Genomic DNA, 15,503 nt, shown 5'->3' on the forward strand with positions numbered 1-15,503 from the left:
ACACAAAATTAAAATAAATACATAAAGTAAAAAAAAAACACAAAACAAAGACTATATTAAGATTCAGAAAACATTGGTTAAGTAAATATATCAGATTATTTACATTGTAACTTCAGCGTCTTAATTTGTTTAGAGATATAGGAGGGCAGAGGTGGGGCTGGTTAGTTAGAAGCATACAACAATACTGAAATGGAATCCCCAATGATTAATAAAACAATTCATGAAGGCTTAATTAAACTAATAATGTATACATTTTAGAAGAAGTCTTAATATTCAAGTGACTCCATCAGTTTAAATGGAAGTAAAGAGAGGTATTTGTCAGAGTTTTTTCATCTTTTAATGTCAACATTTTCTTATAAGTAAATAATATTCCTGATTCTGTGTCAGACTTTAGGTGTGAAATGGAAAATACTCCAGATATTATCCATTCTGGAACTTATAGTATGGTAAAAATATGAAAATTGGGGCGCCTGGGTGGCTCAGTCAGTCAAACGTCTGACTTTGGCTCAGGTCATGATCTCATGGTTCGTGAGTTCGAGCCCCACATCGAGCTCTGTGTTGACAGCTCAGAGCCTAGAGCCTGCTTCAGATTCTGTGTCTCCCTCTCTCTTGGCTCCTCCTCTGCTCAAGCTCTGCCTCTCTCTCTCTCTCTCACAAAAATAAAATAAACATTAAAAAATTTAAAAATTTTTTAAAAATAAGTAAATATATTAAATACTAATAAATTTTGCAGGACACAATGAAGAGACCAAATAATACTGAATGTGAAAATCAAAGAAAAACAAGTATATGTTGGACTGACTTCTTTTTTGGGGGTTGTCAAGAATGCTTTTTTAAAGCATAATATTTAAACTGTGATTCAAAAAAGTTATGAGTTACTCTTTGCAAAGGTGAAGTCCTTGTTAACATTTCCTGAGTGTTAGAGTAGGAAAGAGCTCAATATATGCTAGCTACAAGCTTAAGTGAGTAAAGAGTGTGTAGTGTGAAAGGAATGTGTACAAGACGTCAAGGGGGTGCACATTGATGGTGTAAGATTAGGGACAAGATTACTTGAGGTCTTTGAAAGGTTTTAGGTGAGCAGTTATGGGATTGCCTTTCATTTTTACCACGATTAGTTACTGCATGGAGTATTCAGAATTCCTGGAAAAAAGAGGACAGTTGGGAGACCATTTCAATGAAGCATGTAGGTAAAGAATGTCTGTACCAATGTGGACACAATGGTCGTGGACAAAATGGACAGAATCTGAAATACGTTTTGGATATAGATCATATGTAGATTAATATAACAATGATTAAGATAACAACTCCTAGATTTCTGACTTGGCCACTATGGGCTTGGTAGAGACATTTCTCATGGTAAAAAAGAAATGAGAGTGGGAACACAACAGATTTAGGGGTGGGAATAAAATATTTTGTACTGGATATGTTAATTGAAATATACCTTTTGGTGTGACTTGAATTGAGGTATAAAGTATGTAATTAAAGAAAGGAAATCACTGATCATGGTTATAAGTATAATAGCATTGCCATGGCCTTGAGAAGAAGACAGAAATACAAAAGATTCTAAAAGATTAGTGAATGGATTGTTCATCTTTCTTATCTTGGCATTGAATGATTATAGGGAGAGTAATGAAGCCAAAGAGAATAGAAGAGTAACATAAAATCTAGTAGTAAAAAGAATTATCATTATAGGCAATTCACAATTAAAACTAAAGTGTGAGAATGAGAGAAGAATAAAAGAGAAAAAAAAGTTTGGGTCAGATATTTGAGTTTAGGGTTCTTGAAGAGAATTAAAATACAGAGGAGTGATCATACCTGAGGCATAAAATCCAGTTGGTTATTGAGGTGAAGGAAGCAAAGAAACAAAAATAATAAAAATAAGGAAGATTAGTGATCTTCCTTAAGGAAGATCAATTAAGTTGAGAATCAAATTATTGCTTTCTTTAAGAATAATTTTGTCCAGTTAACACATCATTTTTCTTTACCTATTATAAGGCAAAATGCAAAAATAATAAAATATCTAAGAATAAAGTTAACCAAGGATTTGAAATACCTGTACTCTGAAAACCATAAAATATTGATGAAAGAAATTGAAGATGACAGGGGTGTCAGTGTGGCTCAGTCGGTTAAGTGTCTGACTTTGGCTCAGGTCATGATCTCAGTTCTTGAGTTCGAGCCCCACATCAGGCTTTGTGCTGACGGCTCAGAGCCTGGAGCCTGCTTTGAATTCTGTGTCTCCCTCTCTCTGCTCCTCCCCCACTCATGCCGTGTCTGTTTCTGTCTCTTTGTCTCAAAAATAAATATTGAAAGAAATTTAAAAAATAAATTGAAGATGACAGAAGGAAATGCAAAGATGGATTGAAAGAACCAGTATTATATGTCGACACTATATATTTAACACAACCCCTATAAAAATACCAATACCATATTTTCACAGAACTAGAACAAACAATCCTAAAATTTGGATGAAACCACAAAAGACCTCAAATAGCCAAAGCAACCCTGAAAATAAAAAGCAAAGATAAAGGCATCACAATTCTGGACTTCAAGTTACATTATAAAACTGTAGTAATCAAAACAGTATCAACTCACAAGTCAGAATAGCTAAAATTAACAACACAGGAAACAACAGATGTTGATGAGGATGCAGAGAAAGGGGTGGAAATGCAGTTCCCAATTACACAGTCGGTGGGAATGCAAACTGCTATAGTCACTCTGGGAAGAGGATGGAGGTTCCTCGAAAGTTTAAAAGTAGAACTATCCTACAACCCAGCTATTGCACTACTAGATATCTACACAAAGGATACAAAAATACTGATTCAAAGGGATATATGCACCTTGATGTTTATAGCATCATTATCAATAATAGCCAAATTATAGAAAGAGTCCAAATGTCCCTCGACTAATAAATGAATAAAGAAGATGTGATACAATTGATAGACATTTGGGCTCTTTCTATAACATTCTACAGGACTCTAGCATGAAACGAGATAGAAGACAATATAATTTGGCTATTATTGATACGTTGTTCTAAATACCACAGTGCATGCATCCCTTTGAATCAGTATTTTATATGCATATACATATATAGGGGCACCTGGGTGGTTCAGCTGGTTGGGAGTCCAACTTCGGCTAAGGTCATGATCTTATGGTCTGTGGGTTGGAGCCCCATGTCCAGCTCTGTGCTAACAACTCAGAGCCTGGAGTCTGCTTGGGATTTTGTGTCTCCCTCTCTCTCTGCCTCTCTTCTCATGTTCTGTCTCTCTCTATCTCTCAAAAATAAATAAAAAGGTTTAAACATTTTTTAAATACATATACACATATATACATATATAAATATACACATACAATGTGATATTAGCCATGAAAAAGAATGAAATCTTGCCATTTGCAATGCTGTGGATGGAGTTGGATAGTATTATGCTAAATAAATCAGTCAGAGAAAGAAAAATACCATTTGATTTCATTCATATATGGGTTTTAATTAACAAAACAAATGAACATGTAGAAAAAAGTCAAATCAAGAAACAGACTCTTAATTACAGAAAACAAATTGATGGTTACTAGAAGGGAGGTTGGTGGAGGGATTGGTTAAATAGGAGATGGAAATTAAGGGTGGCACTTGTGATGAGCACCAGGTGTTGTGTGTAAGTGAAGAATCACTAAATACTACATCTGAAAGTAATATTACACTGCATGTTAACTAACTGAAATTTAAATAAAAACTTTAAAAAGAAACAGATTATACTGGCACAGAACTAGAACATAGATCAATAGAACAGAATAGAAAACCCATCAATAAACCCACAACTATATCATCAGTTAATTTTTGGTAAAGCAGGAAAAAATATTCAATGGGAAAAAGACAGTCTCTTCAATTATGGTACTGGGAAACCTGGACAGTTACATGCACAAGAAAGAAATTGGATCACTTTTGTTTTACCATACACAAAAGAAATTTAAAATAGATTGAAAACCTAAATGTGAGACCTAAAGCCATAAAAGTCCCAGAAGAGAACAGAGGCAGAAACATCTTTGACATCGAATATAGTAAATTTTTTCTAGATATGTCTCCTGAGGCAAGGGATACAAAAGCAAATATAAACTATCAAGGCTACATCAATATACAAAGCTTCTGCACAATGAAAGAAACAATCAAGAAAACTGAAAGACAATCTACAGAATGGGAGAAGATATTTGCAAATTAAGTATCTGACAAAAGGTTATTATCCAAAATATATAAAGAACTTTTACAATTTAACACCAAAAGAAAAAATAGTCCAATTAAAAATGAGCAGAAGACATGAACAGACATGGCCAAAGATGGCCAACAGAGACATGAAAAGATGTGCATTAGGACTTGTCATCTGGGAAACACAGATCAAAACCACAATGAAACTCATGTCAGTCAGAATGGCTAACATCAATAACATAAGAAACAGCAGCTATTGGAGAGGATGTGTAGAAAAAGGAAAACTTGCACACTGTTGGTGGAAATGCAAACTGGTGTGGCCACTATGGAAAGCTGTGGAATTTCTTCAAAAAATTAAAAATAAAACTGCGTTACGATCCAGGAACTACACTCCTGGGTTTTTACCCAAAGAATACAAAAACACGAATTCAAAGGCATATGTGAAGCCCTATGTTTCCAGAAGCATTATTTACAATAGCCAAATTATGGAAGCATCCTAAGTGTCACTGATAGATGAATGGACACAGAAGATGTGGTATACATACATAAAATGGAATGTTATTCATCCATAAAAAATTAAATCTTGCCATTTGCAATGACATGAGTGGTGGAGTATTATGCTAAGCAAAATAAGTAAGTCAGGAAAGACAACTACCATAAATTTTACTCATAAGTGAAATTTAAGAAACAAAACAAAAGAGCAAAGGGAAAAGAGAGAAGACAGAGAGGCAAACCAAAAATCAGACTCCTCCGTAGAGAGAACAGACTGAAGGTCATCAGAGGGGAGGTGGCTGAGGGGAGGGGTTAAGTAGGTGATGGGGATTAAGGAGGGCACTTGTGAAGAGCACTGGGTGACGTGTAGAAGAGCTGAACCACTATACTGTACGCCTGAAACTAATAGAACACCGTATGTTATGTATGTTAAACTAAATGAAACTAAGATCCTAAGAAAAACAAGTAAAAAAACAAAAAAACAAGTTACCAGCAACAGGAAAATGTCCTCTCTGTTACTGATCCAGTGAAGAAACCTTTACTGCAATAACCAAGCAAGGCAAACTGAGCTGTCATTGCTGCCTTTGCTTCACAGGGGATTTGATCTTTCTATAACAATTTCTGCTCCAGAGAGATGATTCCATGGTTCCTGCTTAGTTTTAACAAAATCAAATTAGTGCAGTCTGAATAACATGTTGTTGCCCTCTTTTGCAAGAGAAGCTTGGGAAATGAATATCTAGTAGTTTCAGCTTCATTAGTGGGAAGCTAAACGTGCTTCCCTGAAAGTCTCAGTAAAGGTAATGCTCTAAACAAAAAATATGGTACAGATGCCACACACACACACACACACACACACACACACACACACACACACACACATCATAAATATTCAGGACAAAGCATCCCATTTGCTGTCCAAAATATGTTGGAACAGGGTTGAGAGTTTAAGGCTGGAGTAAAGGAGGAACCAAACTAAAGTTTTTAGCACAGCGCCTGAGGGGCTGACACTACCCTGCCCGCAGGGGGTTGATCTTTGATCTTCTGGCTTCTCCTGACAGGGAGTAGCGCTTCCCTGCCTATAGGCGGCTAATCTCCGTTTTTCTGGCTCCCCACACCCCCAAATATTTAGAGGGCACTCTCAGCCTCCAGTCTAAAACAAACTTTGCTTTGATCTTAATGGAGGCAGTTGTAATTACATATAAAAATCTCAAAGTTGAGAATTCAGAGTCAATAAGATAGTAAAGGATAATTTTTATGGGTAATTAAGCATAGTGAATCCAAAATACAAACATTTAAATCTTGAAAAAAGTACCCTAGATCTGATTGTTTGTCAGAGCATTAACAAGAATCTGTGATTTTACCAAGTTAGAGTATGGCAATTTTTTGAACACTAAATTCAATATTATAACCAGAACTCAATTAACATTTGCAGATTGTTGAAAAGATCAACTTGAGGAATATTTCTCCATGGGCAAATTGATATCAAAGCACACTATTATTTTATATTAGTGTGTATTTGTGTATGTGTGTGCAAAACCTAAAGAATGTCTTGCAACTTTTGATTCTTACAATAAATTTTTTAAAAATAGTTTATTGTCAAATTGGTTTCCATACAACACCCAGTGCTCTTCCCACAAGTGCCCTCCTCCATCACCGCCACCTCTTTTCTCCCTCCCCCTTCCCCTTCAACCCTTGATTTGTTTTCAGTATTCAATAATCTCTCAGGTTTTGCTTCCCTCTCTCTCTCCCCAACTCTCTTTCCCTCTTCTCCCCCCCATGATTCTTATGATAAATTTTTATATCTAGATAAACATATTTGATGATGCTTATCGAAGCAACAATATTTATAACATTATGGCTTAGACTTCTTCATCTTTCAAGGATCTCATTGTTAAAAATTATTTTCAATTTCAGTAACAAACATTTTCCAGGTTGCCATTACAATTTCTTGTTTTCTACAACAGTCTCTGCAATGTAATTTAATCATATACTTGTCACCAACACTTAGCACTGCCAAGATTTCCAGTATACATCACACAACCTCAAAATTGGTTTTACTATGTAGATTCTAAGTTTCCACTGTCACCTGGATATTAAATTTGGCTTTAAGATCTTTCTCATCAACCTCTCTCCACTGTTAACATCATTAATAGACTTTTTCAGTTTCACAAATCTCTTTAGTACTTAGAAAACAAGCTCAAATCCTACTTTTGGGACAAACCATCATACATGAATAGCTTTCCTTCTCTCTTGCTAATGAATATGTGCAAAATATCAAATGCTTCTTAAAATCTACTCTATCCCTGTCTCTGACTGGTTCTGCCTAACTTATTGACACATGTATGGACCTTGGAATTATAAGAGAAAAGTAAAATAATTTTTCTGATTTTGACACAAGGGAAATAAAGAAGGGGGGAATCTTGTTTGTAACTAAGAAACAGCAACTGCAGCCATTATTAACATGGGTCAATGGGGCTCTCAGACTCCATTAAATTAAAGTAGCTGGACGAGGGGAGAAGCTTGAGGAGGAAGACTAATAGAGAGAGATGGGCCACATAAAAAATTAAAGGAAAGGAGTATAAATGTTACCCTTCTAATCAACATTCATTAAACCATAGGAGAGGAGATTTGAATATTAAGAGATGATTTTTATGCACACTAGCACTTGAGAACCAGTGATCTGAAAGAATATATAAGTAGCAAACCCTTTGGACTATCTCCTTCAAATAGTAATTATCTCAGTCATGCTTTTGTCATATACTGGAAAGCAACCAATTTGTTGTCAAATTGTGAAATGAGTGCCTTATGTACATATTTCACGTAAATGATTCAAGATAAATTTTAATGATTCAGATCCTGGATGCTAATATTAAGATTCTGTTGTTGAAAACTTTGAAATCCCAAAGACATTTTTTTCTAGCATAGATGAACGGTATTTCCATATTATATTAAATTTATGGATGATATATTTTGACACTTTAAAGGCTTGCATGGCACGAGGTGTCTTGTTCGACATATGAAAATATCTGGTTTAATGGAGTTGTAGAGAATTATAGATAGAAACAACAAATAGGCAATAGCATAAATAATTTTATAAAGGCATTATTCAAAGTATGACGTAATTGTTTTTAATGATAAAGTATCCTTCAGGTATAAGACATTAAAATGTGTTCCCTGGGAAATATTATTTAAATTCAAGAAAAAGAACAGACTTTTTGTGTTTTTTTCATTCATTTTCTTTGAGCTTTTCTTATTTGAAAAGATAAGAACTACATTTCTTTTTACAAAGTGATTGTTTATATGAATCGCTGACTTTGATTAATGATCTATGTAAAATTTTTAACTTACAGGATCTGTACTTCCTATAACTATTACATTCTTCTTCAAATACATTTTAGAAGGATTTTATTTTTTTTAATCCCAGTGTGATTTTCCAAAATGACCAAATTCGAATTAGAATAAAATAAACTCATAATCTACATAAAGCAAAACATGTTAGTATCATGATAAATAAGAATAAGAACCTTAGGAGTTAATCTTCAATTATGAAATATTAACCAGGAGAAAGGCCCACTTCTTTCTGAAGAGTTAAATATATCTTAGCTATCTGTGGACTATTGGCAATTTTTCTATGTTTAAGGGATAATACAACTTAAACTATAGAACCACTAAAGGCATATTTCACAGATAAGTGATGGCCCTGGACAATTAAATACCTGCTGCACAGTCTGTAGCAAACACCTTCAAAACTAAATGCCTGCTTCAAAGAGCAATCACTATGGTGAAAATTTAAGAAGCAAGAGAGTTGCTCTGGAAGAAAGTTATTTGATTCTGTAACAGATTTTCACTTTTTTAAAATGTTTATTCTTAACAGAGAGAGAGAGAGAGAGAGAGCGAGAGAGCGAGCGAGAGAGCACAGGGGAGAATCAGAGAGAGAGGGAGACCCAGAATCCAAAGCAGGCTCCAGGCTCTTAGCACAGAGCCTGACAAGGGGCTTGAATTCACCAAGTGTGAGATTATGACCTGAGACGAAGTTGGACGCTTAACCTCCTGAGCCACCCAGGGGCCCCAGGTTTTCACTTTTTAAATGGAATAAAGAATGGTAAGGTTTTTTTCCACTAATGCTTAGTGTTGAGAGAGAGAGAGAGAGTATTTCCAGTAATACAGGCAGCATATATTCAAAATATTGCTGTAGTGCCTTGATTTCCAAACTTTTTATTCTTTTTTTCTTGTTATCTTGTATATTTCTTATTATTTATATATGTATTGCTATGCATCTATTTCTCCAATTCACATTTATTTTTATTTTTTTGTTTTTATTTATTTTTGAGAGAGAGCAAGAGAGCAAGGGGGAGCTCAGAGAGAAAGAGAGAGTGAGAGAGAATCCTAAGCAGTTTCTGCACTGTCAGAGCTAAGCCTGACATGCGTCTCAATCTCACAAACCCATACTGTGAGATCTGACCTGTCCTGAGATCAAGAGTTGGATGTTTAGCCAACTGAGCCACCCAGGTGCCCCTCCAATTCACATTTAATGTAATAATTGCTTTTGTGATTAATTCTTTAAATTATGTTAATTTTTCTATGCTGTGACTATTTATCTTCTCTCATGCCTCTTGAATAGCTGAATAGCAAATGAGCTCTAGTATAGAATAATAAAAATATAACATTTTGATACATTATTACCCCTATATACATGAGACTCAAGAAGTTAAAGTAATTAATAATAAGACATATTTTATAGCTTTTGCTGCTTTACCCCACATATACCAAATTTATTCATGTGATTTTATCTTTAGACTATAATCCTTTGTCCCAATGTTTTCATATTCTAGATTATCACTACTATAAAAACTTATAACTATTGTTATCAAACTTTAGCTACCACTTAACTCAGGAAGAGTGCTATTATTCTATTTATTTATTGAAGACATTCAGAGTAAACAGTTTATACATTATTTTCTGATAGCAAAAAACACAAATATTGTTTTTGTTGTTTTATTATTTTAAGGCATTTGAATATAGTGTTTTAAGTTGTATAGCTTTAAATAAGTTTTAAAGTAGAAAAGTATTTTTTTAGCTTTAATGAATTTCCCATGACTTCAGAACTAATTCTTTTAAACATATTACAAGAGATTTGCTTCTTATTTAAGTTATCGTCAGTAGTAGACCATTTAATAAGGCTAGTTATGCAGGTACTGACAGTTATAATTGTATATTCACCACAGACATTTTAAATTTGGCTAACATAATAAATCTTAATCATAGCAATGCCAGTCACCATCTATTAGAGATATTAATAAGCCGTCAACCCTGCAAACATGGTATTGGTGTTATTATTCATTAAGTATGGATTTTTTCCATTTGATTATTAAGTAACTAGGATGCAAACCAACTTTTGCTTGTGATATCAATATTTGCTTCCAAGTGAGTTTTATTTCATATTTTGGTTCTACTTTAGGCTATATTTCTAGACAAAAATATTTTTAACAAAATAATCTTTGACATAAACATTTTACTTGTTATTTTTATAGAAAAGGTTATTAATGCATAACAAATATAGAAATGGGTACACCCATCACAGATTACACACTGTCTACCCTTATATATTGTGAGTTCCCAAATATACATAAAAATATCCAAGCCCATGACTGGCTACACATTATTGCAACACTCACATAGGTCCGTCTTTTTATTTTAGATATTTTAGTGCCTGTGTTGTGGTATTTTATAGACCTTTTAATATTAATACCATATTGTATGACAGTCTTTCTTATGTTAGTAAATCAGACTTCCAATATTTTTCTTTAACAAGGTTATAGGGAATTATAAATTTCATTAATATTTTTAAAGAACCACACTATAGATTTACAGATTTTCTCAATTTTATATTCAATTTTTATTCTATTCTTATCTTTATTATTTCCATTTCTTACTTTCACGGATTGCCACATTTTCAACCTTCATGAGATAAAACTTACCACTGTGTTTTCAGTCTTTCTCCTTCCGAATCTAGCTACATAGATACAAATACAGGAAGATATAAATAATACTAATTGTATATGTGATATATAAGGCTTCTCACTATTATGTAGGCATATGTATATTTTGATGTATTTAAACTCAAAAATAAACATAAAAAAATTCATTAGCATTTATCTTGATATCATTAAGAAAGCATGAGCTAGCAGAACTTAAGGATTTTTTTAACCTTGTCAAAGATTTAATTTAGAGGGAAATAGGGGATATAGTTTACTACACATTAATATAGTATTTAGCATATAATCATTTGATTGAAAAATTAAACACGATTGTATATTCTCAATCCAGATAAAATCAGTTGCAACATTACATAAATATTTAATCTCATGTTCATGACTTGATCTGGTGAATGTAATATTAGACTATATTGTATCATTTGCTCTGTCCCTTATCTTCCAGAAACCCTGCGATATATACTTTGAAATACATATAAATAAATACATATACACATATATGTGTGTACAAATTTACATATATGGGGATTTATACACCATTATACATATTTTTATATATACACATATATGCGCATACACACGTGTGCACGCACGCACACACACACACACATATATATATATATACTCATCCAAGACATTAGTGTTTCATAACACAGATATACTATAGACAGTGATGAATCTAAACAGTCATAACCAAGAAAAAATAAATTTCCCAACTAGGTTGAAAAGAAACAACAAATACAAATAAATAAGAACATCATTTTCTGTATCAATATTGATATGCTAAATAAAATGATTTCAGAGGACTAAAGTATGTCCACTTTACTAACTTAAAGTATATTTTTTATTGTTTAACATATTGCCTTGAACCTTTATTTTATAATGTAGCAAATAAAATCTCAGAATAATATTAGCTTGATAAAGTGACAGCAAATGATGCTGAATATATTTAAGTACTGCTTATTAAGTGTATCATATTGTTAATTGATTATACTGTCTTAACTTACATTGAACTAAAATTCATACAAAACTGTATAACTCTAACAATGTGGCTTTACAATATGATTTCAACTTACAACACTTTTCCAACTTACAATATGATCAACTTTTGATGCCCAGAAACATTGAAAACACAAATTTCCTACATTTTATAGGGTTGGTAACTATGTATTCAGCTTGAATTTTCATGTGGATTTTTATTTTGAGACAAAATAAAAATGAAATGATACATCCAAATATAGAGTTTTGTGGTTACATTGACAACTCATTAAAAAATAAAAAATATGTAGTAAAATTAGTATATTAAAATGGATAAAAAATGGAAAATTTACAAGTATGAGTGATTTCAAGTTCTGGTTTTAACTTTATGTATTCTATTACATAAGTTTATTTTTTATCTTTTTAATACAATTTATTGTCAGATTGGCTAACATACAGTGTGTATAGTGTGCTCTTGATTTTGAGGCTAGATTCCCATGGTTCATTGCTTACATACAACATCCAGTGCTCATCCCAACAAGTGCCCTCCTCAATGCCCATCACCCATTTCCCCCCCCGTCCCATATGCCCCCATCAACTCTCAGTTTGTTCTCTGTTTTTAAGATTCTCTTATGCTTTGCCTCCCTCCCTCTCTGTTTGTAACTATTTTGCTCTCCTTTCTATCCCCCATGGTCTTCGGTTAAGTTTCTCAAGTTCCACATATGAGTGAAAACATAATACCTGTCTTTCTCTGACTGACTTATTTCACATGGCATAATACCCTCCAATTCCATCTATGTTGCTGCAAATGGCAGGATTTTATTCTTTTTCATTGTTGAATAGTATTTCATTGTACATTTAAACCACATCTTCTATATCCATTCATTAGTTGATGGACATTTAGACTCTTTACATAATTTGGCTATTGTTGAAAGTTCTGCTATAAACATTGGGGTACATGGGCCCCTATGAATCATCACTCCCGCATCCTTTGGATAAATTCTTTGTAGTGCTATTGTTGGATTATAGGATAGTTCTATTTTTAATTTTTTGAGGAACCGCTACACTTTTCCAGAGGCGTTACACCAAACTGCATTCCTACCAACAGTGCAAGAGGGTTACCATTTCTCTACATTCTTGCCAGTGTCTGTTGTTTCCTGAGTTATTAATTTTAGCCACACTGACCAGTCTGAGGTGATATCTTACTGTGTTTAATATGTATTTCCATGATGATGAGTAATGTTGAGGTTGTTTTCATGTATCTGTTGGCCATCTGAATGTCTTTGGAAAATTGTCTATCTCCACAAAAACAGACACACAGACCAACGGAATAGAAAAGAGGGCTCAGAACTGGACCCACAAGTGTGTGGACAATTAATCTTTGACAAAGCAGGAAAGAGTATCGAATGGAAAAAAGACTGCCTCTTTAGCAGGTGGTCTTGGGAGAACTGGACTGCAAAATGCAGAAGAATGAAACTAGACCACTTTCTTACACCGTTCACAAAAATAAACTCAAAATGGATAAAAGACCTGAATGTGAGACAGGGAACCATCAAAAACCTCAAGGAGAAAGAAGGTAATAGCCTCCTTGACCTCACTGGCAGCAATTTCCTACTTGACACATCCCTAAAAGCAAAAGAATCAAGAACAAAAATGAACTATTGGGACCTCATCAAGATAAAAACTTCTGCAATGTAAAGAAAACAATCAAAAACACTAATAGGCAACTGACAGAATGGGAAAGGATAGTGACAAATAGCATATCGGACAAAGGGCTAGTATCCAAAATCTATAAGGAACTCACCAAACTCCACACCCAAAAAACAAATAATCCAGTGAAAAAAATGGGCAGAAGACATAAACAGACACTTCTTCAAAGAGGACATCCAGATGGCCTAAAGGCACATGAAACGATGCTCAACATCACTCATCATCAGGGAAACACAAATCAAAACCACACTGAGATACCACCTCACACCAGTCAGAGTGCCTAAAATGAACAAATCAGGAGACTATAGATGCTGGTGAGGGTGTGGAGAGACGGACACCCTCCTACACTGTTGGTGGGAATGTAAACTGGTTCACCTGTTCTGGAAAACAGTGTGGAGGTTCCTCAAAAAACTATCCATAGAACTCCCCTATGACCCAGCAATAGCACTGCTAGGGATTTATCCAAGGGATACAGAAGTGCTGACATGTAGGGGCACATGTACCCCAATGTTCATAGCAGCAATGTCAACAATAGCCAAATCATGGAAAGAGCCTAAATGTCCATCACCTGATGAACGGATCAGGAAGATGTGGTAAATATATACAATGGAGTATCACATGGCAATGAGAAAGAATGAAATCTGGCCATTTGTAGAAAGTGGATGGACCTCCAGGGTGTCATGCTAAGCAAAATAAGTCAGGCGGAGAAGGACAGATACCATATGTTTGCACTCATAGGTCTAATAGGAGAAACCTAACAGAGGACCATAGGGAGGGGAAGAGGGAAAGAGAGTTGGGGAGAGAGAGGGACACAAATCATGAGAGACTATTGAATACTGAAAATGAACCGAGGGTTGAAGGGGGAGGGGGAGGAGAGAAGGGGGTGATGGTCATGGAGGGGGGCTCTGTGGGGAGAAGCACTGGGTGTTATATGGAAACCAATTTGACAATAAACTACTATTAAAAAAAAAGAAAATTGTCTATCTATTCATGTTTCCTGCCCATTTTTTCAAAAGGTTATTTGTTTTTCGGGTGTTGAGTTTGGTAAGTTCATTAAAGATTTTTGATACTAGCGCTTTATCTGATATGTCATTTGCAAATATCTTCTCCCATTCTGTTGACTGCCTTTTAGTTTTGTTGACTGTCTCCTTTGCAGTGCAGAAGCTTTTTTATGGTGATTTGCTTTTTTTTTTAATTTTTTATGTTTTTTATTTATTTTTGAGAGACCAACAGAGACAGCACGAGCAGGGGAGGGTCAGAGAGAGAGGGAGACACAGAATCTGAAGTAGGCTCCAAAGTCTCAGCTGTCATCACAGGGCCTGATGCAGGGCTCAAACCCCACGAACTGTGAGATCATGACCTGAGCCAAAGTCAGACACTCAACCAACTGAGCCACCCAGGTACCCCATATCATGATTTGCTTTTAATTCCCTTGTCTTCAGGGACATGTCAAGCAAGAAATTGCTGCAGCTGAGGTAAAAGAAATGTTGTCTGTTTTCTCCTCTAGGGTTTTGATTGTCTCCTGTCTCACATTTAGGTCTTTCATCAATTTTGAGTATTACATAAGGTTAATTACTACTTTGGATTTAAAAAAAAAATGAGGTAGTTTATAAAGTAAACTTTGGTGGCAATTCTTTCCAAAATATTATAATCCATTAAGTTATATTAACCAATTATTCATGAGAGGTTTTTGTTTTATATTGTTTTTTGGTGATAATTGAAATCAGGCTGATATATTTTCATCTTTCTGGATTTCAGACACATCTATAAGACTAATTAGAACCTGTTTCATTTTTAGCCCAAGAAATTAATTCAACACTACTGATTTCTTTCTTTTGTAGATTCTTTTTTTATACAATTTATTTTTTTAACATATGCAATTATTTTCCATCATTTACAATACAGTAGTTACAATGATACTCCAAACAGAAAAGCAAAGTAAAAAATCAAAACCCCCACTTCTATTTCATGTAATTAGACTTATACAGAAATTAGAAGGTTAGGTACCAACTAGTTAATCACCTAATTTCACAGATATCTGAAGTGGCAATTGTAATATAGCAGCTTATCTATGATACATTCAAGATACATGATATAATTTATTACTTGCCCATAAGCTAAAACACAGCCTGCTTAAT

General features: G+C 34.2%; 1 protein-coding gene across 1 annotated transcript in view; it reads left to right on the forward strand.

Annotated features, from left to right (window-relative positions):
* Positions 1-1,083: 1,083 nt before the first annotated feature.
* LOC115301404 (prothymosin alpha-like) overlaps positions 1,084-15,503 on the forward strand; it is a 17,466-nt gene continuing 3,046 nt past the window's right edge. Inside the window, exon 1 of the mRNA XM_029951254.1 lies at positions 1,084-1,183. Within this exon, the coding sequence (XP_029807114.1) occupies positions 1,084-1,183 (100 nt within the window). The remainder of the gene's footprint in view (positions 1,184-15,503) is intronic.

Source organism: Suricata suricatta, chromosome 1, assembly GCF_006229205.1.
Source record: "Suricata suricatta isolate VVHF042 chromosome 1, meerkat_22Aug2017_6uvM2_HiC, whole genome shotgun sequence".
NCBI lineage: Eukaryota > Metazoa > Chordata > Mammalia > Carnivora > Herpestidae > Suricata > Suricata suricatta.